This window comes from Hyperoodon ampullatus (genome assembly GCF_949752795.1).
Source record: "Hyperoodon ampullatus genome assembly, chromosome: 3".
Lineage (NCBI taxonomy): Eukaryota > Metazoa > Chordata > Mammalia > Artiodactyla > Ziphiidae > Hyperoodon > Hyperoodon ampullatus.
The window spans coordinates 61,757,431-61,784,379 of record NC_136916.1 but is presented as its reverse complement, the minus strand read 5'-3'; the positions used below and the strand labels follow the sequence as shown (position 1 = coordinate 61,784,379).

Genomic DNA, 26,949 nt, shown 5'->3' with positions numbered 1-26,949 from the left:
GGTCAAGAGAAGAGCCCTGGTCCAGCTTTCCAAATTGGCGGCAACAGGTGGCCCGGGCGCCGGGGGGCCTGGGGGCGGGGTGAGGTCCCCGGAGCTCCGGGGGCGGGTCCTGCTGCCTCGCAGCTTCCCCATTGGGCGCTGAGGACGTCAGTGCTGCGATTTTTATGTAACGTGTCCTTCCGCCACGGAATGTAGTTCTCCTCCAAAGGGCAACCTGCCCGCCCATTGGGCAACCTGCCCGCCCATTCCGCCTCCGCAGCACTCCTACTGAAGGTGACTGTGCCCGGCGAGGATGCAGAAGGGCGGGGCCCCGCGAGCTGGGAGCCAGGATTGGGTGGGGGGCGGGGCGGCGGAGGGATTGCGGCGGCCCTTTAGCTGGGATAACCTTGAGGCTGAGGTAGCTGATCCCCGCACTGGAGCGAGGCGTTGCGAGCTTGCAGACCTTTCTGCGGTAGCAGCGCATCCCGAGCCGGACGACGTCGGAGGTGAGCTTGGGGAGAGATTGGGCCATCCGTCCCTACCGGGGCTCCGTCCCCCCTGCCAGTGCGGAATCCTGGCCCGCCTGCGCACTCAGTGTGGCGCAGGATCCGTGGCATATTAGATTCACCCGGTTGGGGTCTGAAGAGACGAGAAAGGCTGCTCGCGCCTAGGGCCTCCTCTTCAGAGCCCCCAGCTCCTGCTTCTTCCGAAGGCAGATGGGTCAGCCAGCCCCTTTTCTGCCCCAGTCCCTGACCTTCCCCCACCCCCAGTCTGGTCCCATCCTCCCCTCCCTTTACCTCCCTCTTCTGTCTGGTCCCATCCTCGTCTTCCTCCCCTTATTCTCCCCTAATCTGATCCTTTCCTCCCTCAGTCTCCCTCCTCCCTCCCCACTTTGCTCCCACGCTCGCCTCCTCCCCTTCACCCTTAATACTCGCTTCTCGTCTTCATCCTGTCCGTGTCTCCCTCATTCTGATGCTTTCTTTGTAACCTCTCCTTGAAACTCCTTCTTTAGCTCCGCTCCCCCGTCCCTCCTCCATTCGGATTCTGTCCCCTCCTCGTACCTTCCCCCATTCATGCCCTGGCTCCCGCCCCTCCCCCTCCTCTCTGGTCACGTTCGCTCCACCGCATCCCTTTTCTTTGCAGCCTCCTCCTCGCCACCCGCGTCCTCGCCCCTCCCCCTCTGTTCTGGTCACGTCCGCCTGCTCTCCCGCCCCCGCCCCTCGGTCTCCCATCTCAGTCCTGTCCCCTTCTCCATCAGAGTTCCCCAGTCTCGGGCTCTCCTGCAGCCCCGGGCCCACGTCCCGGCGTCACCGCCCGAAGTGCTGTGGTCTGCGGATGGGCGGGCTGGCTCGCGTGCGGCCGGGAGATGCAGCGGCGGCCCGGGGCGCAGCTAGAGGGTTACGTAACTCTTGGTCTTCCCTGCTGCAGAGGAAGAAAGGGTGGCTGCCCTGTGGTGGCGCGTTCCTGTTTTGTGCCGCCTTGAATATGATGGGGCGGCCGCAGGGCTGCTCTTGCTCCTAGGAGGTTACTGGGCTCCATCCCGCCAAGGCGGGGCTGCACGTAGCGGCCCGGGACCCGCCCTGCATCGCCCCGCCCCGCGGGATCGCGGACCACTGACCTTCGGGCCCGTTACCGGCCAAGCACATCTCTGGCCCGACAAGCCTCCGCATGCTGCTCAGAGGCCTCCTTGCGTTCGAGCCACTCACCTGGCTCCCCGCCTCTGCTTCTTGTTACTTAACAGATGCGGCCGATTGTAGAGCGCAGAGGCCACGGGTTGGGGTGGGAGCAGGTTATGGGGAGAGTAGAAATACGTCAAGAGCTTGGTGCCACGTGCCTGCATTCACTCAATAAAAACTCGTGTATAAAGAGCTGTTTTGGGGAGCGGCGTGGACACAGGATGGTTAAAATGGTTATAGCCCACGGAACTCACCGTCTAATTAGGGAAAGAACATGAAAGTTATCAGTGGTAAGTGCTGTGAGGAAGGTACGCACTTCCTGCTGGGGGTTGAGGGGAGGAGGCCTCACACTGGGTTTGAAGAAGCAGGAAAGCACCTTCCAGTCTGAAGGTTATTTAAAGACCCAGTAATGGAGAGGCATCCCTTGGCTTCTTATCTGTGTCCTTGAAGCCCAGGACACTGATCCTCCTCTGCACAAATCAGCCTGATAGTTGAGGTCCGGGCATGATTGACAGAGGCATTGGGAAGGTGGAAACGGGCTTTTTATAGATCAGGTTTAACTCATTAACATACTGACATGAGTAATGGTGGGAGTTCAGCCTCTGGACCTCAGTTTCCCATGTGTAACTTGTAACATTTTTCCTCTTGATTGTTGAAAAGGTTGGTTGATATATACACACCTACATGGATATATGTTGAATACTCAGTGCAGTGTCTAATCTCAGGTGAGATGCCTCCAAATGTATTCTTTTGGTCACTGAGCGCAGTTACTTAAACCGTAATTGAACGCAAAGGCTCCTCTTCTGTCTGCCATCCCCAAACACATACTCATAGTTAGTCTTTGGGAATTAGGCTCTCTAAATAGCAGACGTCTCCTGGAAACCAGTCCCCTCCGGGATCCTGGTACAATGTTTACAGAGTAACTAATAATGTTACTCTTCAACTCTCCACTTGCTACAGGGGCTCTTTGGTCCTCTAGACAAAGGAAGGCAGGAGGGGGACGATTTGCAGCCTTTGGTGTTTGGCTACAAGAGTAGAAACAAACTTGGAACCCCAAGACTGAAATCTTCACCTGTTCCATTCCCACCCACTCCTGGTAGGGTTCTGGGATTTGCTCAGCCAGCTGGTTAAGTGTGAGGTTAGGATTAGAGGCAAAGGACAGTAGCTCCTTGTTAGCCGTAATGAGGGTGTGGCCACTCCCTGGGGTAGAGAGGAGGGCCTAGGTCAGGACTGCAGCATTGTTAGCAAATAATTCGCCCTCAGGTTGCCTGAGGATGCTCTTGGGAATGCAGTGGGCTGTTCTGAGGGGAAGAGTATGTAACCCATCACCAGGTCTGTGTGTGTAGGTGGGGGAGGCTTTGGGGAAGATGACTCAACCTTTGAATTTATCTGCTTTTAAGAGAACTCTCTTGATTGGGTGAGTGGGGAAACTGCATTGTGGTCTTTGCCGGCTTAAAAAGTCCCCTCTCCCCTTTCAGTGAGTCAAATAATGAAGCATGCATTTCCCCCAGTTAAAAGTGTCTCAACTAAGTGACAAATGGTTGGTGGAGGTCCCCAGGCTCTCTGTACTGCGCTTAGGTGCAGCATGGCAGAGCCTCATGCCCAGGTGATACAGTCTGCACACCTATATTTCTGAGCCTTGTGCAGTGGGCATGGCAGCCATTTTGGGAATACGGGTTGTAGTGGACATGAATAACGATGACTTAAAGAATGTCCTTGAACTCATTTCTGAGTTACTGGACTTGAGCCTAAATATATGGACATTAGTCTTCTGTCTAGGGTAGCTGCTCTCACTTTAAGCACTGAATTAGAAGTAAATAATTTAAGTGTTGAATTCACAGTTTAGCCAAGAGCATTATTGGGTCTTTAAGAATTGCAGCCCCAGTGATTTGGCAAGTTTGGTAGCTGTTACTCTAGACAGAGCTAGCACCTTATGGGAGGTGCTTCTGTGCTTTGAATATTGTGACATTAATGTGGGGTCACAGGAAAAGCCATATTATTTCTTAAAGCTGTTTATTAATGTTGAGGCAGTGGAAGTAATAAGGAAATGGTTGAGAGCAGGAAGGTAGAGAAAAATGCAACTCTTGATTACAAACTTGCACTACAGGGGTTTTTATTTTTCTTCAGCTTTTATGAAGGCACACCGGGGTGTGTTATTTTGGATAAGAGCTAAGACTGAGGTGAAGGTAGGGGGAAATGACTCATTTGACATTATCTTTATTTCTGAATTATTCAAAATATCCACAGTCAAACCCCAGTTAACTGGTACACCGCAAGACTGAGTTGTCCATGGGAGCAGAGTTTTCTTGCAACCTTGTTGAGGATCTTGTGAAATATGTGATTTATTTCGTCAGTGGTCTTATAGGACCTTGAGTCATCACTTTAAGCATCAATTCTGATACAGATAGGAATAGAACTAAATGAAGACCATTCTTTTTTTTTTTTTTTTTTTTTTTTTTTTGTAGGGGTGGGTGTGGGGCTTTGCGCCCTCACTGCCGAGTCTTAACCGCTGGACCGCCAGGGAATTCCCAGTGAAGACCATTCGTAATACTACCATACTTCTGGGAACTTCCTTTTTTTTTTTTTTTTTTTCTTTAACCACAAGCCAGCCTTAGACTAGATAAATGAATAGGCTGATTATTTGGGGCTTTGTTAAAGAAGCTGTTTTGGGAAGGTGAGCCAGCGTGGGTGGTCAGGCAGCCTCTGCTCTACCTTTTAGCCTCCTGCTATTACTGCTCAGCTTAGGAGGGGAGGTTGGCACGGCCACCAAGTGGTGCAGCCCCGCCCTTGCGGCCGTTTTTCCTTCATTGGTTTGTGCTGGTCTGCACGTAGGAGGGAGAGCCAGCCTGCAGTACTTCTGGTGGCCTCTGCGACTCACCTCCCCCAGTTCTTTCTATAGGCAAAACTCCTGGGGAACTGTAAGCCTCTCTTTCCTGACGCCAGCAAGCTGTGTTTGGAGGTCAGATAAGGGCTTTAGTGGGGGAGATGCCAAGACCAGATATGATAGGGCAGAAAGGTTGCTGGTCATAGCATTTCAGAGTATGGACCAGCTCAGCTGATGCAGTTTTAAAAAAAACAAATTCTCTGAAAGGAGTCCCAGCCCTTCCAAACATTTAATCAACCAACAGATAACATTTAACTTTAGACAACTGGTATCACTCCTATCTCAGGTGATGAGTGCAAAATAATTACTCGGTCAGCTGAGTCAGTCATGGTATATGAGACAAAGTTGTACACATTTTGGGGGAGTACTGGAGTTTTGATCTAGTTGAGGCAGGGAAATAAAGACTTGGTAAACAAAACTATCCTGATACCTGATATCCCTCTTTTGTTATTACATTAGAGAGCAGATTAACACATGTCACCCAACAGATGGGCAAACTTTTTTTTTTTTTTTTTTTTTTTTGCGGTGCGGGCCTCTCACTGTTGTGGCCTCTCCCGTTGCGGAGCACAGGCTCCGGATGCGCAGGCCCAGCGGCCATGGCTCACGGGCCCAGCCGCTCCGCGGCATGTGGGATCTTCCCGGACCGGGGCATGAACCCGTGTCCCCTGCATCGGCAGGTGGACTCTGAACCACTGCGCCACCAGGGAAGCCCTAAATTTTTGTTTTAAGTCTAAAGAAAATCTGGATTTTTTTTTTTTTTTTAACTTTTGGCCGCACTTCACAGCTTGTTTGGCTGCACTGCACAGCTTGTGGGATCTTTGTTCCCCAACTAGGGATTGAACCCAGGCCCTTGGCAGTGAAGGTGCAGAGTGCTAACCACTGGACTGCCAGGGAATTCCCTGGATAAATATTAATGGTCAGTTCTGGGTGGTAAAAATCCAGATGTTAATATTTCTTTCTTTAGTTCAAAACAAAACAAAATAGAAGCAAACCTATGATGGTTACTGCAGGAAGACCAGGTATAGTAACTAGGTCAGTGCTCTGGGAGAGCTGGCACTGCCCTTCTCCTTTCATTCCCCCCTTCTCCCTGCAGCTGCGATGCAGGGCAGCTCCTCCTTTAAATGCTGAGCCAGTGCCTCCCTTAAATGCTGAGCCAGTGCCTCCCTTTGCTGAGGCCATCACCCATCCTGGTGTTGTACCTGACTTGCAAAGGCCCTAAATCAGTGTCCCAGGTTCCTTGCTGCTTCCAGAGTGTAAATATCATGCCCTGAAGCATTGCTTCATAATTTTAAGCCTAGTAAGGACCACAACTCGGCAAAAGGTTCATCTAAACTTCCTCCTTCAGACTGAACCAGTTCTCTTCTCCGAGCATCTGCCATCAAATCCTCGGCATCTGAGATGGTAGAGGTTTCTCTGCCGGGACTTCCTGCCCTGGAGTTGAGTGGTCCTTTTGTGGGTAGGCTCATTTAGTATCAGCTTTTGTGCCCTATTGCACACTCGGATTTGAAATAGGACCTTGGGCTCCTGCTTATAATGTTTGTCACTTAGTTCTAGCCCTGAATAAAAGAGAAGGGAATTTTACTTGAACCTACAGGTGGGTTCATTTTGTTTTGTGTAACCTGGTGACACCAGACTTTGCTTTCTGTTACGGGGCCTGCTGAGGGTAGAATGGACTTAATATAACTCCCATCTCTTAGCTAAAAACTGCTTGTCCTTGCCCTACTCCATATGCAAATACTGTTGTCATTACTCTTAACTGTATATGAGGATGAACAGCCATTCACTTCAGACCTTATTGGGTTCTGTGGCTTGCCAAGCACCCATTTTGATCTTGCTACCATAGTCAGATTAGGGCCAGTCTTGGGAATTACATTTTTCTGCTCCATCATCTAGGAACAGAGCTCCTAGAGAGCAGGCTGGCCTGAATGCCTTGTCCAACACGTTGTGGTGCAAACTTTCTAATGGATGTTGGTGTTCTGAAGATTTGGGAATCCAACCTTCATGCTGGCTTGTAAACTTAAGAGGTGTACGTAGCAAATGGATGAGTGAGAAACACAATCATAGGTACCAGGTGCCATCATTATTGAGTTAGTCTGTATGGTGAGATTGGCATCAGAGCAAAAATTGGTGCAGGGAGCCCTGGCTGGTTAAATAAAGATTTTATGCAGGTGCGGGCTCATAGGCCAGGCTGGTTTACTAGGGCAGAATGATGTGGGCTTTTGTGAAAGCTAGAATTGGTGGAGTGAAGCGTGATTCTTTCCCAGAACAACCTGCCAACAGTACTGACACTAAGTGGTGTTGGGTATTTTTTCTTTTATGATTTTCACCCTCAGGTTTCTGAAGAGTGACCAAAGAATTGTGTCTGGCATAAACAAAACTATAGCTTTAAAGAGCCAGGAGCCACTTGAGAAAGGCAAGGTGGGAGTAGGGGCCCCTGGAGCTGAGCTGTGACTGTGCCTGCTCCGTCCTTTCGGCCCACACACACTGAGACCTCTGATGGTGTCTCGTTTCTCACAGAGGAGAAATGGCTCTGAGGAAGGTCCTACAGCAGGAGCTCAGGCTCAAGAATAAGGCTCCCATACCTGGGCACAGCATTTGCCCGCCATCAGTGGCTATGCTGGACTTCCACGGCTGGCTGGAGGTTGCCTCTGCATGTCTGTGCCTCCTGCAGAGGAGGATGCTGTAGTGAGTCAGACTGGCATGAGCTGGCCGTGTCTGCTGGCAGGCACTGTGCAGACAGCCAGCCTGAGGGAGGGCAGCTCTTCCCAGAGGCCTGCCCTGAGAAACCACCGCTGAGGCTGCTGTCCAGGGGCTGGGGGAGAGTCCAGAGTGTGTTTTAGGTAGGATGGGCAGCTTGTGCTCCGGAGAAGAGGCTCATTGGGCAGGAGAGCCCTGACCCTCCCTGCAAGGGAGGCTCCGGGGCAGAGCCTGAGGGGATAGAAAACCAGTTGGTGACCTGGGCATGAGACATGAAGTCCCTAGTTTGGTAGAGGGCTTTAAGGACGTGGTGAGATCTTGTAGGAATGTGGATGGACTTGCTGATAAGCCAGCTCTTTTGGATTGCTGGTGTGCAAATGCACTCAAACAAAATTTCACTTGTTATTTTTGTACCTAGTAACCTGGGTAAGCAAAAGATCAGAGCTTGCAGACCTCAGATTTAATTTGAGATGGTGCAATAGGGTTAGTGTTTGAGCCCAGTATAATTGTATCTGTTAATAGCATCTCCTGTCCTTGAGGCAGCCCTTCTGTACCAGAATATCCTTGTCACAGAGATTTTGCTCTGATGCTTGAGGACAGACTAAATAGGAAAAGAATTTTGTTGGATTTGGGCATGTGACTAACAGGTTTTTTGGCACAGAGTTGTCCTATGGACCATATTAACTTACTTTTTTTTGCACTTTGAGATTCTGAATAGATCAAGGTTGACTTTTTATTTTTTATTTTTTTTGGCTGTGCTGTGTGGCTTGCAGGATCTTAGTTCCCCAACCAGGATTGAACCCAGGCCCCAGCAGTGAAAGTGCCAAGTCGTAACCACTGGACCACCAGGGAATTCCCAAGGTTGACCTTCTTAGGTCAGTGAAACTATCCTGCAGTGCATTTGTGATCTAGGGCCTAAGATGCATTATCCCACCTCTACTGTGTTTAGAATATTCCTGAAGTACCTAGAGCAGCAGTTGAATAATGGAACGGGGAGCTTCACATTTGTTTTAATTCCAACACTTTTACCAGAATGCTTTTAAATATATCATGTTAGAAGAGGTACATTTGTAATTTTTCTTATTATGAAAATGTTTAGTATCAGTAAATTTTTTAGTAAGGAGAAGAAAGAAATTTGCAATTTGCTATAATCCTACCACCCAGATAACATGTTGATAATATTTTGTTAGATATCCTTCCAGTCCTGTTATGTATGTTTAATTTATTGCCCCTTCCCGACCCCCACAAAGAAAAGGGAGAGGGACCAGGTTCTTGTATAGAATAGTGAAATGTTAGTAAACCAAGGTTTAAAGAGACTTTAAAGGAAGGCAATCTTTGGGGTGTTAGGGGAGGGGATAAAGCATTGCAAAGGAGCCATTAAGAACTGTCTTACCTGCGAATTTTCTGTTACCAGTTTCTTGGTATTTTCTTGGGTGGCTTCTGTGTTTTCATTTATAACATAGCTGAATCTCTAGGAACAGCTACTACCTACTACTACCTGGATACCTGGTTCTTAAGGTAGTTTCTCCATTACCCCAAAGAGCTTTAGGTGCACTCAGCTTTTACCTTAGTCCTTATACAGTTCTTCAGGGCAAGCCTTTCTCAGCTCCGAGCAGTCTTTGCAGGTGGGACCAAGGAGCCACCCTGAGCCAAAAAAAGAGCATTTTGTCACCGGAAGCCCAAGCCCAGAGAACACAAGGTGTGACACAATCAGTGGCCCCAGCCGGGTCTTTGCAAGGAGACCCTAACATCTCAGGTCTAGAGAAGATCCAACTGATGATTTTTAAGAAGAGTCAGGTTAGTTACTTCAACCCACTCATTGAGATCACAATACAGTCCTCGGACTGGATGACTCCCTTCGCCTGGAGGCCACAGCAAGGCCTGTGTGTTCCAGTTGCCTTGGTGTGCCACCGGGCACCATCTCTTCAGTAATGTTCCCTTAACAGCCAGACTCACCTAAGCCCAGGTGCTCTGGAGCTATATACACCCTACTTCAACCGTGAGTGCAGGTAAAGGGACCCTGGCTGCCCAGGCCGTGCTGTCAGGAATTCAAAAGTTCCTCGGATTTGGTGGGGAAAGGGACATAGGTATAACTTTGATTTTGACAAAGAGGCATTAAGATACTCTGAAACATCATTCAATAAACAACTGGAATACCCCCAAGTACTTGGTGCTAAGGGATACAAAACCAAATAGGTCACGGAGGAGAGGATGTTGTTTTCATTTTGGTACCTGGTATGTTGTAGGGAGTTAGGAAACATATTGAAAGGAACAGTATATATGCCACGTGGAATAGTTAGCTGGTATCTTATTTACTCGTTTTTAAAGATTTAGTTTCTGTAGCTGGGGACTTGTAGCCATCAGTTTTCAATAGCTTACAGGAAATTCACTCACAACTGGTCGCAAAGCTTCTTGGGCTTTTCTGGACTTCTCGAGGGTGGCAGAGATGGGTTTAGATGGATGCTTTGTTCGAGCCACCCAGAGAGGCCACAGAGTCGGGGATGGAGGAGGAGACAGAGTAAGGGTTACATGTATGGGGTGCCTTGATTTGGAGCCCTGAGATTTAGGAGGTGGTGGGACAGGGCGAAAGAAGGGCTTGTTCCTGAGCCTGGGCTGAAGCACTTGGGCAAAGGATTTGAGAAGGAGTAACCCTTGGTCTGAAAACTTGAGGAAAGGAATGGCATTCTGATGAGGCATGTCAGGCTTCTGGCTCACATCCTTCCCTGATGGTTCTTGAAACACTGCCTGGAAGCTTCTCAAGTCTCTGTCTGTAATCAGCTAACTAACCGGCTGAGTGAGTTTAGTTGTAAAGTCAGTAATGAAGAAAAGCAAAGGTCGGGGGCAGTTGTGCCCCTGTTCAGGATTGTGACCTGGGCTGATTAATTACCTGGAACAGATGGTCTTTGTCACTGCGAGTGGCGTACTTGTCAGTCTTAGAAAGGGAATCGGGTGGTGCATTAGAAGATCAGCTGGGGGAAGGATTTGACAAGCGTTAATTTCTTCATAGTGCAACTCTCCTGTTAATGTAATTGTAATAATTTTAGAACCAGACTAGTACCATTATGGTTATCCTTGGTTTGATGCAAATTGCTTTGCACGTCCTAAAGTCCTTCTGACCAAAAGTACCATATGTAATTTTTAGGTACAGATTCCTGGGATGAAAGATTTTTGCATTCAGAGTTCTGGCTGAACTTTGCTTCCTGTCCAGGGAATGGTTTTTATTGCTTGTCAATGGGCTGGGACCTACTCTCCAGCCTAGGATGAATTGAGTAATGGACTTACGTGGTCCTGTGGGTTAGTGAAAACCTAGGACTCCAGAACTAGGAGGACTGCCTGGATAGTGGTTGTCTCTATGACCAGGAAAGTCACTCTGGGTTTGGTTGGGGATTGTTAAGAGGAAGTGTGGGTGCCCCTCCCCATAGCAGATGTTTGTAGCTTTGAGACAGCTTTTCATACAAAGTTCTAGATTCACCAAGGTACTAAACTAGGGATGAGTTTTTATATCCCTGGAAGATTGGTTGCAACTTCCTTTTGAGGAAGCTCCTGCAGTGCATGTAAATTGATGTTATTTTTATAGGATTAGCAGGGATGCTGTTGAGGTAGATATTAGCCCAGTGTAAGGGAGGCATGCTTACAGTGGATGCCTGGGACGTACACGTGTTGGGTACGTGGTTTTAACTTGTTCTTTGAGGCCTTTTCCACTTGCTCACAATAACGTGAGCCCGTGGCCTGACTTGAGGAGCACCCACACAGCCAGAGTGTGGCGGGGCTCCCTGTGGCTTCTGAGCAAAGCATGCTTGTTGAGTTAATGTGTAAGCAGGAAGCAGCTTCCTGTGTCAAGCTGTGTATTATAGCCGCCTCAGGCTTCTCAAACTGATCACTCTCTTCAGCTCGCCTGGACCCAAGACCTCAGAAGCCATGTCGAAGCCCCATAGTGATGCCGGGACTGCCTTCATTCAGACCCAGCAGCTGCACGCGGCCATGGCTGACACATTCCTGGAGCACATGTGCCGCCTGGACATTGACTCGCCGCCCATCACGGCCCGGAACACCGGCATCATCTGCACCATTGGTGAGTGGGGGGTGCCCCCTCCCCCCGAAACATGGGCTTCCTGAGACAGTGACCTTTCCTCTCCTGAAAAGACTAAATAAATGTGGCAGACCTGGGTACTGAGCAAGATGCTACAGAGATTCTTATGAGAACTGGTCAGAGGAGTTTGCAGTAAAGAATTCTTTATGCTTTCTGCGTTCTGCTAAAGGTAAAATTTAGAGGGTATCTTCCTTAGTAGAGCATCTCAGAGATCTAGGGAAGGATCTTTTTGACATGCTCTGTACAACCAGAATTCTGTAGTTGGACATCTGGCTGGGTTTCAGGGAGAGCATAAAGGGCTGGCCAAGACTTACCTAGGCTTTCCTAATTAGATGGAGCCTGTAGAATTTGAAGGAAATGGGAGATGTCCTTCTAAATCAAGAAAGTAGGCTAGCACAATAATAGTCATATGTATGTTTTTGAAAGAATTTTGAGTTATTTGGGGGTAAAAATTATCAAGAGTTCTTTAAATTGAAGCAAACTTAAAGTGTTATTCCTCCTTTGGATAATTAACACTTAATGACTTTAAAACTTTTTTTTTTTTTTCCTACTAGGCCCAGCTTCCCGATCAGTGGAGACGCTGAAGGAGATGATTAAGTCTGGAATGAACGTGGCTCGTTTGAACTTTTCTCATGGAACTCATGAGGTGTGCCTCGGCTGGCTAGTTTGGCCACTGGGGCAGCTTGTAGGAAATGGGGTGGGGATGTCATGTTCATTTAGCCAGGGTGGACTGGGCAAGAAAGTGTGGGTTTTACAGCCAGTGGGAAGATTGTCTTCACCAGCCCATCCCTACTTTCTCTTCCCTGTCTCCTGCCATCTCAAGTGGCCAGGTCTCCTCAAGCAAAGAGGACCTCCTTTGTAATTGGCCCTGGTTCTCCCCAACACCTGTGCTCCATTAGCCCTCAGCAAGGAAAGTGTGCAAGGGTTCTCCTGGAAACTCCTCTAACCCATGGAGCTTGACACTCCTGCCCCAGGGTTTCTGTAACAGCTCATAACTGCAGTGATGAACCAGTAAGTTACCTTGCAGGTTATTCTGGCCTAGTTTAGACCCAAGATAAACTGGGCAGGTCCAGGAGAAGGGTTTCCATTATTGCAAGTGAAGACTGGGTCTAATGCACTAACACTATCTGGCATATAATACCCTACCTAATCAGCATTGTGTTCCCAGCCTGTCCCTTCCCGGGGGTTTTGATACATTAAAATAAAGTAAAGTCAGCATACTTCCCCAGCAGTCTGGTAGGAGTGTCTTAGTGCTGGGGCTGTTGATGAGCTGACCTGACTCGTTGGACCTTACCCAGGGACCAGGTGGCAGCTACTGGGAAGTGCTCCATTCGTGCTTCTGTTCCCAAGATCAGAACAAATTCATTTTGAGGAGTGTGGGACCAGCCTGAGGGACAGTGCCTAACCTTCAGGTTCAACCACAGGCCATGGGATTTCATCATGGTATTAACAGAGGAGGAATGGGGGAGGCAAACTTTCCCTCCTCTTGACCTCTGTATTTCCTGTTCAGGATAAAGAAAATGCTACTGTGTAAGGTCAGGAGGTGAGGGGTTGCCCTCTGGCATTTGGAAGTTGGTGTTCAGTTTCAGCTAAAAATAAAGCCTCAGGAAGTGCAGTCTGAGAGGTGAATTCCTCCTTTCTGGAAACATGAGAATCTTCATTGTAGGTTTTCTAACCCATGTTCCATAAAGTTTATGGCCTGGCAGGTGTCCGGCCTCCAAATATCATGGGGGCCTGACCAAGTTTAGATGAACTGTGCTCAGCAGGCACCCTGGGCAGGTTAAGACATCCATGGATGGCATTCTGTAATTTTCCAAAGGCAGGGCGTCCTCGGCAAGAGTCACTAGGCATTCCTGCAAGTGTTAGCTTAGTCCAAAGAGAGAACTAAAGACATGGCTGAATGTCAGTTCACAACTGATCCCTACTGCTGGCCTGTGCCAGGGTCTCCTGTGTGCAGGGGGAGTAGCAGAAATAGATTTTAAGAAGTTGACCTTTAACTAGGCTTTATGGCCTCTTCCATCCAGTAAAATAATACCACACAGCTCTGAAATGGCAAGAGCGAGTGGTATCTGCCCCTGCTGGAGCGGGGCTGGCTCAGAGATTTTGGTTTTTTTAAACTACAAGAGGCATTTGGAGATTATCTGTGCTTTAACTCATCTTCCCAGATTAGAGTTGGGATTAAAAAACAAAACAAAACAAAACACCCAAGTGCCTCTTGTGGGTTTAATTTGAGGTTTTTGACCAGGATAAAACTGTGTGGTCCCTGGGATCAGGGTTTTGGAAACTGATCTGAAATTGTTCTAATGTTAATTATATAATGTAAACAGTGTTAGTTTGATGAGTGGCTGGGACATGCTTTTCCAGCTCTTGACAATTTTGAAGACTCTTCTAAGCAGAGCGTTGGAATTGCTTTTTCTCTCTCACTCTGACAGAGGGACATCCACATGTCTACATCTGATCTATTGGTTTTGTTGTTGTTGCATCTGATCTTTTTTATTTTATTTTTTTGCGGTACGCAGGCCTCTCACTGTTGTGGCCTCTCCCGTTGGGGAGCACAGGCTCCGGACGCGCTCAACCACTGCGCCACCAGGGAAGCCCTGCATCTGATCTTTTGATAGATTTGCCACAGTGTCTCTAGCCCCCACTTTTGGCAGTTCTCATGGGCAAGATGTGTTCTTACTGAATGTGTGGTTCTGTAATGCCGTGTCGGCCAGAAATACTGCCTTTTAAGCAACATACACTTAGAAGCTTCCACAAGGACAGCGTTGATGGATGAAACGTGTTACCCCTCCCTTCCCACCTCCTGTTCTCAGGTGCTGCTCTCCTGGACAGAGGTGGTTGAAGGACGAGGCCCACAAAGTGCTGAATTGGGAGCCTCTGTTACTAGTAGTGCCACATTGATACCACGAAGAACTTTTTTTTTTTTTTTTTTTTTTTGTGGTACTCGGGCCTCTCACTGTTATGGCCTCTCCCGTTGCGGAGCACAGGCTCCGGATGCTCAGGCTTAGCGGCCATGGCTCACGGGCCCAGCCGCTCCGCGGCATGTGGGATCTTCCTGGAGCAGGGCACGAACCCGTGTCCCCTGCATGAGCAGGCGGACTCCCAACCACTGCACCACCAGGGAAGCCCCCACGAAGAACTTTTGATATCTTGGCTCTGAGTCCCTTTTTAGTCAAACAGGAATGGCAAATGGAAAAAGAGAAAGGGCTTCAGAGGCGAGAGTGAAGCCAGGATTTGTTGCAAGTGAGAAATGGCAAAGGTCAGTTAGTTCGGAGAAAGGCGTATTCCCATCTCTTTCTGTTCCACTTCCGTTTCTGATCAGACTGCAGGAAGTGTGATTGTCAGAACTAGGCCTGCGTGACCTTAGCAGTGAGTTATTTAGCTTGGGCCACTGTTAGCTTAAGTAAATAACTGTTTGAATTGCAGTTGTAATCAGTAGAGGAAAAGCTCAGAATTACCAGATCTATCAGTCTGACATTGATGGCCAGATCAGTATTATCCAGATAGAAGTCCTAGGTTTTTTACCCCAGTCGTCTGCTTTATTTGCTGAGGGTATTTGATGAATCTAGAGGGGGAAAAGGGAGACAAGCCTCTTTTATGTTGACATGTCTTGCCACCAAAACGTAAATATTCCAGAGTTCCTAAGATTTGCCCTTAGAGTGGGTGAGGGCTGTGGTACAAGTGGGTAGAGGCCAAAGGGGGTTGACGTAAGCCGGTAGAGGATGCTCGGGGAGTGGGCAGCGTGAGTGTATATGCTGGAGGTGGAGGTCTAGAACAGCCACAGCTCTTTCCTGAGTGATCAGCTTCAGTGCCGGTCCTAGATCCTAGTGTGTGGGAGGACACTTATCATCTCCCCTCCTTTCCCCCAGTACCACAAAGAGACCATCAAGAACGTGCGTGAAGCCACGGAAAGCTTTGCTTCTGACCCCATTCTGTACCGGCCAGTGGCTGTGGCCCTGGACACTAAAGGACCTGAGATCCGAACCGGGCTCATCAAGGGCGTGAGTATCCTGGGGAGAAGCTGGAGAAAGGTGCAGGGGACCCCAGAGACATCCTCAGCAGTCTGTCCCAGCTGGAAGCCACGTTTCTCAGAGTTTAGGTCTATAAATGAGAGTTTTATCCATCACTGTAAGAAGTCTTGATTTGATCTACTTCGCTAAGAAACAATACCAGAAAGGAACCTCTTTTACACTCCAAACCTACTTCCAAGTCTCTAACTTGGGGGAGCAATTTCTTTGTCTCTTTTCCCATATCATTAAATAGTATAACTAAAACATTCTAGGTTTCTCTTGGGTTATTTCCTTGAAATATACTAAGTTAGACAGTCTGATTATTTCTTTCCAAAGGAAAAGGCTTTATTGTTATTTGCAGCTGAGATTTGCTCCTGTTCCCTGGAGGAAAGAGCTTGTCTTCTCCCGCTAGGAGGGCCCGGCTTCTTTGGACTTGTGGTTTACTGTCTTGTCTGCAGAGCGGCACCGCCGAGGTGGAGCTGAAGAAGGGAGCTACACTCAAGATCACCCTGGATAACGCCTACATGGAAAAGTGTGACGAGAACATCCTGTGGCTGGACTACAAGAACATCTGCAAGGTGGTGGATGTGGGCAGCAAGATCTACGTGGATGACGGCCTTATTTCCCTGCTGGTGAAGCAGAAAGGTACGTACGCGAGAGTCAGGGTCTAATTGCCTAAAACCAGCTCCCGTCTCTAAGTTTCTCTGGTAGAAGATAGCTTATTTGGCTGGCAGTGAGATTGGGTCTCTATTCTCAGAAATTCCTTTTATAATAAACTCCTAGCCTCAAAAACAGATTTCACTCCAACTTAACTGAACTCTTGGGGAGGAGATGAGAAGGTTTCTTTTTTTCTTTCTTTTTTTTTTTTTTTTGGCTTTGCGGTACAGCTTGTGGGATCTTAGTTCCCCAACCAGGGATTGAACCTGGGCTGTGTGCCACGAAAGCGTGGAGTCCTAACCACTGGACTGCCAGAGAATTCCCGAGATTCCTTTACTCATCTTCACTACTTTAGGGTTTCTGCTTCCCTCCTCCATCCCCTCAGTAGGATACGTAGAGGACTCCAGTGTGCCTGGGAATGAAAGCTAACATTTAAGTGCCAGGCACTATTCTGAGCATCTTACATGATAATTTGTTTGAATTTTAAAACCATCTTATGAGTAGATATTATTATCCCTATTTACCTGAGGCACAGAGCGGTTAATTGACTTGCCCACGGTTACACAGTGGAGCTGGGACGTGAACCCTGGCAGTGTGGCTCCAGCACCCACCGTGTGCTATTGCCCAGCTCTCTGTACTGGGGAGAGCCTGCTTCCTGGTGAGGACAATTTTGCCCCTGTGGCTCTGCCTCTCGTACCTACTCCATTTCACACAGGTCCTGACTTCCTGGTGACGGAGGTGGAGAATGGTGGCTCCTTGGGCAGCAAGAAGGGTGTGAACCTACCCGGGGCTGCTGTGGACCTGCCTGCCGTCTCAGAAAAGGACATCCAGGATCTGAAGTTTGGGGTAGAGCAGGATGTGGATATGGTGTTTGCGTCTTTCATCCGCAAGGCATCTGATGTCCATGCAGTCAGGAATGTCCTGGGAGAGAAAGGAAAGAACATCAAGATAATCAGCAAAATTGAGAATCACGAGGGAGTTCGGAGGTAAGTCCACCCGACTGTCCCTTGCCTCCTTCAGCCCCAGCCCAGCTTTCTGAAGAGCACGATATATCCTGTGAATACTTGGCTACCTGCCCATCAGAATGAGACTCTCAAGCTTATCTCAGACCCACTGAATCAGAATATCCTACGAGGGGGAGTGGAAGGCATTGGTATTTCAAGGAAAAAACAAAAGCTTCCCAGGTGATTGGGGTGCGAGCATCTTGATGTTGTTCCATGAGCCCAGAGACCAGCATTGGAGAGGACAGGGTCACTGCTTCCAGGCTCAGGAGCCATTGTGCTGCACTCCTGACACTGCCTTTGTTTGCTGGAATTGGGGACCACCAAGGGGGAAGACAGCAGGCTCTCAGGAAGGGACTCCCTCCCTTGGGAGCCCTGTGGAAGCTCGGGGCCTGGTGTTGACACTGAAGCGTGGGCCTCCTTGTCTTGCCTTAGAAAGCAGCCGGCTTGGTGATTGGGCCAGCTCTGGCATGGTATCTGCTTCTGAGGGGAAAGTATGCCATCCTCCTCCAGGTCCACATTGTCCCAGCACAGGTCCACCACCTCCCTAGTGCTCACCAGGTAGGGCCTTATGAGTAAGGCCAGCTGGGTGACATCTGTTCCTCTTTGGTTCCCTACTAGAACCCAGCGCTGCTGACACCCCACACCTACTTGTGGGGATTAGGTGTGTGCTTGGGAAGAGTGGGGGGAGCAGTCATCCTGTTGTGACCTTTCCATCCTCAGCTTTGTGTCGATGTCCTTTGTACCGGGAAATTTGGGGTCCTCCCTGTGCCATCCTGATAAGCCATGGGTGCTTGCTGACCTTGGCTCCAGGTCAGGCAAAGCCATATTCTCATACCTTCAGCAAGTTGGAGGGGGCCCCCTGAAGGAGCAGCCCTCAAGTGTCCTTGGCTTGGAGAGGCCACGGACCTTTGTGTCAGGAACAGTCAGCCGCCTTGGGTTCCCTTTCTGCCCTGGAAGTGCCAACTGGAATGAAGATGGTAGAGAGACACCTTAAGAGGGGCCTCATAAGATGCAGATGGAGAGGAAATGAGCCTATGGGACTTTGGAGGAGACCTCGTCCCCTCCCCTTTCCCCCAGTGACGTGTCCATACTGGTGCTGAAGAAGCCCAACAAGCAGAACTGCTGGCCCCCTTTGGGGGACTGAAGTAGCTGGAACGCCCCACCACCTCCATGCATCCATCAGGATGTCGTGGGTAGTTGTCCTGGTGCAAGGATGGCTAAGTCAGAGAATCCCAGGAAAACTTCCTTTGCGTCACCTTACTTGTGGCCCCTGTTCCATATAACCTCTCTCTTTTTCCAACTTCCCTGTCAGGTTTGATGAGATCCTGGAAGCCAGTGATGGGATCATGGTGGCGCGTGGTGATCTAGGCATTGAGATTCCTGCAGAGAAGGTCTTTCTTGCTCAGAAGATGGTGATTGGGCGGTGCAACCGAGCTGGGAAGCCTGTCATCTGCGCCACGCAGGTATGTGCCTCTTCCCGAGTTTGCATCCTTGCACAGGGAAGCTTTGGAGGACGGACACACACACACACACACACACACACACACACACACACACACAGGGAAGCTTTGGAGGACACACACACAGACACACACACACCACAGGGAAGCTTTGGAGGCCACACACACACACACACACACAGGGAAGCTTTGGAGGACACACAGACACACACACCACAGGGAAGCTTTGGAGGACACACACACACACACACACACACACACACACACACCCATCCCACCACCCCTCCCCTGCCCCGTGCACCTACACAGAGCTGTACTCTGCACATACACATGATCCAGGGGGTCAGTTTGTGTCTGAAAACAGCCCAGGCCACGTCTCACGAATACCCTGTCCCCTGCCAGATGCTGGAGAGCATGATCAAGAAGCCTCGCCCCACCCGGGCTGAGGGCAGTGACGTGGCCAATGCAGTCTTGGATGGGGCCGACTGCATCATGCTGTCTGGAGAGACGGCCAAAGGGGACTACCCGCTGGAAGCTGTGCGCATGCAACACCTGGTGAGTTCTTGGGGCCCGCCTATCACCCTGGCTGGGGCTGGTATGGAGGCGAGCTCTGGCACAGAGCGACACCTTTTAGGCTTCTGCGCCCACGATCTTTTATTCTCCAAGTCACAAGCAGAGTGAGGAGGTGTGTGCTCTGGGGGCGTGGAGGTGTCTTGTCTTTTTTCTGTTCTGCCTGCCTGCCCACACCCGTCTCCTAGTTCCTTCTGTTCTGGAGGCGGCCTTCTTCATCAGCCATAGCACAGTCACTCCTGTCTGCAGGACTGTGAATCCTTCCCTTGGCTCAAGTACTGGGATATCTGTACCTCTTCCTCTGGACAGCCTAGAGGACCTGAGTACCTCTGCCCTGTTCTGGAAAAGGCCAAGAGCTCCTGCTCGCAGCTGTCCTGTTCGGCTTCCATTTTGATTCCCCACCTGTCCCCAGCCAGGTGCCTCCCTGACGGGGGCCTCTGGGCCTGCACTGGAGGCTGTTGCCTGCACTGACTTGGCTGCAGGCTGGCCTTGCATGGTGCCTGCAGCAGCGCCTGCTTTGCTGAGCTGTTGCACTCGCCCTAGACTAAAAAGTGGGGTTTAAGTGATGGGTGACAGGCCCACAAATAGAAACAGGTGGAAGGCTGGCTGATCCCACCTGGCCCTGGGGTGAGAGCATCTGGAGGAGCCCTGGAGGCCACTCCTCTTTCTCCTGTGGGAGCTAGCTTTTCAAGGGTCTCCCGCTCTGCCATGTCCCACAGCCTGGCTGCTCCTGCTCTAGAGCTTACTAAAGAGTTAACACAAGATGGGTCATCAGGCCTGGGAAAACGAGTGTTGCAAATGAACTTTCACAACAGCCCTAGGTCGCTGTTGATAATGTATAGCTCAGTGAACTTGCCTCTTACCCTGAAACGGTGTTTCTTTAACCTTCCTATTCGCTTTCCAGCCAACAAAGGACCCCAAGCCCTTTGTGTGACACCCCTTCCCCTGCATTCCCCCAGATTTAAAACAATCCCCCCAAAAGAACGTCTGGACTAGATAATCGTCCTTTCTTCCTTCATTTTCTATGTGATTATTAGGCTTAGATGGCTTCCAGAGAAGACATGAGAGTTACATTAAATACTTTTTCAGGCATGAAACAAGACATCTTGACTACAGATGTCTTCTGGTCTGTCCTTGGCACCCTGGGTGGATTTGCCCATAATGAAATTGGTAGAGACCAATCCCTGTCCCTGGGACAGCTGTGTTTCCTGGCTGATATACCACCCTCTGTGTGTGTGACATGATTGCTGTCACAGATGCTCATGCACTCTGGGCTCATGGTCATTCTCACAACTGCCCCAGTGGTGAATGCTTCCTCTCTCCTGGGGGACAGTGGACCTTGAACCTCTCCCCTCTAGAGTGGCTGCCATTGTGTTTATGGGTCTCCACACATCATCCCTTCTCTATAACTGCCTTGCTTAGTTGTGTGGCCCCATTGCCTCTGAGATGCGAGAGTGACCTTGACCTGATTTATGGAACCATGAAACCACATAGACTGTAGGGACTTTCATGTCTCTACCAAATTTAACCTCTCAAGGCCTTATTTATGAAATGAATTCAATGGGATATGTTTAATTATAGCCTTAGCGTTAAATTTCACTACTCTTATTAAATGTCTGTTAAGTCCTTGTGTAGATTGACGTAATCTCCATAACCTCAGTGAGATAGATGTCACCCCATTTTATAGATGAGGGTACATGGTAATAGGGCTTGAGTTTGGACCCAGATCTGCTGACTCCGAAGCCAGTGTTCTCTCCTGCGTGGTACTTCATGGTACTTCATCTAGCAGGAGATCAAGACAGGTATCCATGTGGGGCCTGTACTGGGGTCACAGTCTAAGAACCAGACTCTGGGCTCTGAACCCATGTCTGTTTTTCCATACCCCAGTCTTTCCTTTGAACAGACAGACACCTTAGAACTGCAAGACTGGGATTGCATGGCATTGCTCAGGAGATAAGTTATGGGGTCTGGGCCAGTTGGTACAGGCCTCTCCTGTCCATGTCACCAGTTAACACTGGCCAACAGCTTCCCCTCTTACCTGTCCACTGCTTTCTCCTTTATCTCACTGATGCAGTTGATATCCCTTAACTAAGGGCTAGACAGTACCAGGTATGGTTCTCTTTCCTGTTCATGTTTCCTGTCCTTTTGGGCTGCATGCATTCCATTCTTGCAGGAAGAAAACCTTTAACCTAACAAATTCTGCCACTCATCTTCTTATCCTGTCAAATTAATGAGGTGGTATTCCTGATTCTTCCCTCACCCATCATTTTCTAAGATGCTGGTAATTGCATTATAACCCTCTAAAGCTTAAATTTTCTTCTTAACTCTTGGTGTTATCTGAGCCAGGTGGTCTGTAAATAACTCAGTGGCTTTCTCATGGGTCTTTTAATCATTTGAATTAATCAAATGTCTTGTTAAACTTATCTGCGTGTTTCCCCAGGCACCTGTCTCTTCACATGGCTGTTCCTCCTGACCTCAAAGCTCGCCAATTTTCTACCCGCCTGCTTAGAACGCGTCAAGCCGCGTGACGTTGGCTTTGTCTGACCTCAGTTTTCCAGCACTGCTCAGTGTGCTTGCACGGCATGCCATTGGACAGGCTGGTAGCATCCCTGTGTCCGAAGCCAAGCAAGCACTCCATGTGTGCGTGGAGGCCAGGCATGAACCCTGGTAGTAACCACCAGACAGCCATGTGAGGAGGGAGGCCTGTTCCTTCCTGTGAGCTGTGTTCATGAGGCAGCGTGGTCAAGTCCTGCCAGGGAGCTGTGTAGGCCCGGGAGCCCCGGGGGCCCAGCCTCTGCATGTTTCCATGCCCAGGCACTAGAGCCTGCCACCATACTGTCTCCCTCCACCTCCACCGCCAATCAAAAAGTCCTTCCAAAATCAATAGATCCTTCCAGAACGGAAGAATCAATTTCCCCTCGGTTGGAGGGGAAGCAGTAGCAGTTGATGTTTGAAATCCTCCACACATCCCTAAGCGGGCTTTCATCACCCTGCCTCTTTGCATCTGCCTGAAGGACAGACTTAGCCAATTAACCTAAGGTACCTTCCCCTCTTCCTTGCCTCCCCTCCCCTCCCCCTAAACCTTACAGATAGCTCGTGAGGCTGAGGCAGCCATGTTCCACCTCAAGCTGTTTGAAGAACTTGCGCGAGCCTCAAGTCACTCCACAGACCTCATGGAAGCCATGGCCATGGGCAGCGTGGAGGCTTCTTATAAGTGTTTAGCGGCAGCTTTGATAGTTCTGACGGAGTCTGGCAGGTAGGGCCCCGAGGGCAGGTAACTTCCAGCCGCTCTAGAAGACAGCCAGGGCCCAACCCTGCACCTGGGGCTCGCACTCAGGACCTCTCCTCTCACCTGCAGGAAGCTAGCCAGGGAGTCAGGGCAGGCCAGGACCGCAGGGTCCTTCAGCTCGGCAGGCACAGCGACGTCACAGGCGCCTGGTGAAGGGCTGGTTCCTGCGAGTCTTGATCTCGCTTAGCTCAGAACCTCCAGCGATTGGGCTCTTCTTGGCCCCTGCACCCAGGGACACGCTCCTCACCAGCTGTCTGTGCAACTCTTCCCCTCCCTCTCCCGTGTGACACGGCTCTGACAAAGCTCTGTCCCCCTCTCGTCCCTCTGGACCGGTGTTGCCTCTCCCTAGATTGCCCGTGAGGCAGAGGCTGCCATCTACCATTTGCAATTATTTGAGGAACTCCGCCGCCTGTCGCCCATTACCAGTGACCCCACCGAAGCCGCCGCCGTGGGTGCCGTGGAGGCGTCCTTCAAGTGCTGCAGTGGGGCCATAATCGTCCTCACCAAGTCTGGCAGGTAGGAGGTGGCAGCGGCTCCCTGGGAACACCCAGCTCGGCGGCACCTTTCCTTGGGGGTCCTGGGAGCAGTGCACTAAATGGTGCTCAGATGGCACCAAGCCAAGGTAAGACCCCTCAGCCTGTGCCCGGGACCCTGCAGGGACGGAGCTCCCCTGGCCCCCTGGCCAGGCTCTGGGAGCGAGCAGAACCCCTGCCCTGGGCCTGAAGGACAGGATCCCAGGCAGCACTCACAGGCGTGTCAGACCATTTGGGTCCAAAGCAAGTTTATACCCTCACAATGAACTAGAGACTTAATTACATAGACAGATAGACTGATGACAAATGGTTGATATTTGAAAGCTGTTTTTCTCAAAAAGTAAAGGATAACCAGTTTTAATTATTCTAGTTGCTATGTGCTCTTTAAAAAGTTCAGTGTGGAAAATTACTGCTGTTTGCTGACATGCTGTTTGGTTGGTGCACCCGTCCCATCGGTCTTTGAGTCCCAAAGACAAGTGGGTGCTGCCCAGGAGAGGTCACCGTGGTGTGTTGCTGGCACTTGGGCCGTGCAGCCAGGCTGAGAGGCCTCTGCTCGGCCTCAGGCTCGGGGCCCCTTCCAGATCACTGGGCTGTCGTGCTTCCCTCCCTGGGTCTGGGGTGTGCTCCTCCTCCACAGGGCAGCTAGGGTTTCCTGGAGGAGGCGGGTGGAGAGGAGCAGACAGGCAGCCCCACGCCCAAAGGAGCAGCAGATGGGATTGCCTTTAGGACCAGGACACACGATGTGTGCAGATGCCCTCAGTAGAGGGCTCAGGATGAAAAGCTCCCACCATTTGGGTTGACCTTTGTGAAAAAGTCCAGCCTTTGCTACTTGGCTATTTTTAGCTCCAGGCTTCTGGGATTTCACTCAGCGAGTCCTGACTTTAGCACTTGCTGCCCTCTGAAAGCCTTGTATGGAGGCCAGGCCTTAACGCAGGGCACCCTCTGCTGTGACATGGCTTAAGTTTCCCTGACAGCTGTTGAGTGTCCTCACAGCTTCCAGGCCCAAGTTCCCCCTGCAGGCCCCTCTACCTCCCGAGGCACATCTGCAGCCACACGTGTACAGTGTCAGTGCTGAAGGAAGCACCTGGCTCTGGGGCTGTACAGGGGTCCTCTCCCCTCCAGAGGGACCTTCACAGGCATAGCCTCCCCCACTGACACTCCCATCCCCTGGTCTTGCCTCCTGGGTAGCACCTATATTTCTAAGCCTCACTTAGATATTCAGGTTTGACTGTGGGGCTCTACAGCCCAGTTGCTGGGACTGTTTCAGGGACCCGGGGGGTCACGTGGAGTCAGGAGAGGGCATGGCAATAGGGAAGACTTGCGTTGTAGATTCCAAGGGGGACTGGTGGGCCCTGCTCCTGTTTTCTTGCAAATGTCAAGAGTCAGGTGCTATTCCCATGTTGCTTGGCTTGTAGCTGCTGCCAAGTACGGGCCATGTGGGGTAAGTGGGGGAAACTGACCTTGCTGGGTCGGCATGATCCTGGGGCCCTGGCCTGTTGGGAGGTGGGTAGGGCAGATGGGTAGCATAGCTATGAAGAATTATGTGCTGTGGACGATACAGGATGATGAGCCGTCCCAGTCTTGGCAGCAGATGTTGAAATGGCCAGAGAGCCTCAGGCTGGCATAGGGAGTTGGATTAGAGGGTGAGTTGTTGCTGAAGGCCCTGAGGAGCTTCCTGGGACACTGTTTAACAGTTCTCGTCTGCTTGTCCCCCATCTCAGGTCTGCACATCTGGTGGCCAGATATCGCCCCCGGGCCCCCATCATTGCTGTGACCCGGAATCACCAGACAGCTCGCCAGGCCCACCTGTACCGCGGCATCTTCCCTGTGGTGTGTAAGGACCCAGTGCAGGAGGCCTGGGCTGAGGACGTGGACCTCCGGGTGAACTTTGCCATGAATGTTGGTGCGTGGCTGGGAGCAAGGGCTAGAGGTGGAGGGGTGGAGAAGGTGCCTGAGTACTGGTCTCTCTGAGACCCTATAGAAAGGGGAACATGTTGGCCTTTGGGTGCAAGAGCCCTAGCTGTCCTCACTGGGAATATTCTCTGAATCCTTCATCCCATTCCCTGGAGTCCTGGGCTGAGCCCAGGAGGGAAGAGGGGCCTTTGAGTTGTGGGGCTGAACACCCCAGGTTCTCTCCTCACTCTCTTCCAGTCTGGGATCCAAAGCAAAGGATCCTCGATAATCGGGGCTGTCCATTCTTTGGCATCTGCTCATTATTGAGGTTTTTCATAAAATTAGCCAGAGCTCCTGCACTTGGGGCCAGCACACGTACAAATTATGTATTCATATGGCCTTTGTCCCAGTATAAGAGTAGGATATCATGTGATGAGAGGAAGCAGCTAGCTGTGACCTTGGGCTGGGCTCTCCACCCTCTAGAGTAGAAAATGAATGATGTCCAAAGGTCCCTGCCGACTCTGCCATCTGAGCCGTAAGGATATATCAAGGCTTCCCTCATCCCCTTTGCCTGGGCTGTGAGCCTAGCGCCACCTTGTGGTGTAAGGGAGTAAAGGCCCGTCAGCCCTGCTTAGCTTCCTCTGACTGTGGGGCAGTCTCCCAGGTGCATTCCTTCTTGGCTTGATTCTTCACTCACCAGCCCCTCTTCTCTTCCTCCAGGCAAGGCCCGAGGCTTCTTCAAGAAGGGAGATGTGGTCATTGTGCTAACCGGGTGGCGCCCTGGTTCTGGCTTCACCAACACCATGCGTGTAGTTCCTGTGCCGTGATGGGCCCCAGAGCCCCTCTTCCAGCCCCTGTCCCATCCCCCTTCCCCAACCCATCCATTAGGCCAGCAATGCTTGTAGTGCTCACTTGGGGCTGTGGTGTGGCACTGGTGGGCTGGGACGCCAGGGAAGAAGATTAATGCCTCTGTGAAACACGGCTGTTTTTAAGACCCTGCTTGGGTGGGGTAGTTCAGAGCTGGGCCACCCATCATGTGGCCCCATCTGAGCAAGGGACGAAGGAGGGGTGCAGGCAGGACTGGAGGCCCCAGAGCTTCACATAGAGGGCAACAGCTCCTGCTTCTCTTCCTTTGTGTACTCGATTCAGTTCTTGTAGAAAATGGATACCCAGAGAACTCCCAGCCCTGGCGTGGGATCAGGAGATAGTCGGCTAAGAGTAGGGGCCTCAGGGAATGGGGCAGAGGTTCCAGTTTAAGCAGACTCCGGCCCTGGCCCTTACTTGCTTCTCCAGCCCCCTCAGCCTCCCTCACTCCCACCTTGTTGTGCACTGTGCAGTTCTGTTCCTTCACTCGACTGTTGGTGCAGACAAACACTCCACCCTCCACCTTCCATTTCCCTCACTACTGCAGCTGCCTCCAGGCCTGTTGCTATAGAGCCTACCTGTATGTCAATAAACAACAGCTGAAGCACCTCTTTCCTCTCTTTTTCTGATGGGGGGGCGGGTGGTTGAACCCTGCCCTCTGAGTAGGGTGAAAATGGTAAGAGCCCTGTGGCTCCTGGTGAGTATTCCTGTGTAACAACTCAGGCCACCTGCCATCCTGTCCCCTGGGGTGCAGACGTGCTGGGGAAGCAGTCGCTGACTGTCTTAAGAATATAGGGTACCCTTTTCAGCACCCTGGGGTCTAAAAGCTCCTGCAGCTGGGGAAATTTTAACAGCTTATTTGGACCAAAGATTGGAGAAGGCAGCAACAAGGCCCCCTCCCTCCTGCTCATGGGTAAACCAGGAGTAAAGTGGCCCTTGTCCTGCCCCTCCACCTTAGGTCTTCCTGCAGTAGAGGCCCTTGATATAAGTATGAGACCAAGTTCTGCTCCCAGTTTCCAGAATATTTGTGGAACCCTGGGCTCCCTTTGTGCCCCTTCTGTTTTCCAATGCCCTCCCGCTATGATACAGCAGGCTCAAGGAAGGGGGGGAGGGTTGGGAAGGGAACTAAATCTGGCACCTTTCCTCTCTCCTGACCACTCTGAAGGACCAAGCCTTTCCTGGTGGGGATAAGAGGGAAGGAGCCCACAGCCCAGGTTCATTGTCACACTGAGCTCTTCTGCCTGTGCTTTCCTACTCGATTTCTGGCCATCTGCAGTCCCTTTCCAGACACCTCCAAAAGATTTTTGCCTGGGGAGGCACTGTAAAGTCCCCAACTCTGGGGA

The 26,949-nt window shown here is 50.6% G+C and overlaps 1 protein-coding gene across 1 annotated transcript; it reads left to right on the top strand.

The window, feature by feature from the left end:
* Positions 1-428: 428 nt before the first annotated feature.
* On the top strand, positions 429-26,215 carry PKM (pyruvate kinase M1/2). The gene is made up of 11 exons (XM_079700329.1): positions 429-485; positions 11,127-11,308; positions 11,881-11,972; positions 15,196-15,327; positions 15,795-15,981; positions 16,709-16,979; positions 18,310-18,460; positions 18,860-19,012; positions 22,666-22,832; positions 24,571-24,752; positions 25,463-26,215. The coding sequence occupies exons 2-11, from the start codon at positions 11,155-11,157 to the stop codon at positions 25,567-25,569; spliced, it is 1,596 nt and encodes a 531-aa protein (XP_079556455.1). The 5' UTR covers positions 429-485; positions 11,127-11,154; the 3' UTR covers positions 25,570-26,215.
* Positions 26,216-26,949: the final 734 nt, after the last annotated feature.

Excerpts from the sequence above, each read along its gene's own strand:
- PKM (XM_079700329.1), top strand. The coding sequence starts at position 11,155 with ATGTCGAAGCCCCATAGTGATGCCGGGACTGCCTTCATTCAGACCCAG. Across the intron at positions 16,980-18,309 it reads AATCACGAGGGAGTTCGGAG|GTTTGATGAGATCCTGGAAG; the intron begins GTAAGTCCACCC and ends CTTCCCTGTCAG. Across the intron at positions 22,833-24,570 it reads GTCCTCACCAAGTCTGGCAG|GTCTGCACATCTGGTGGCCA; the intron begins GTAGGAGGTGGC and ends CCCCCATCTCAG.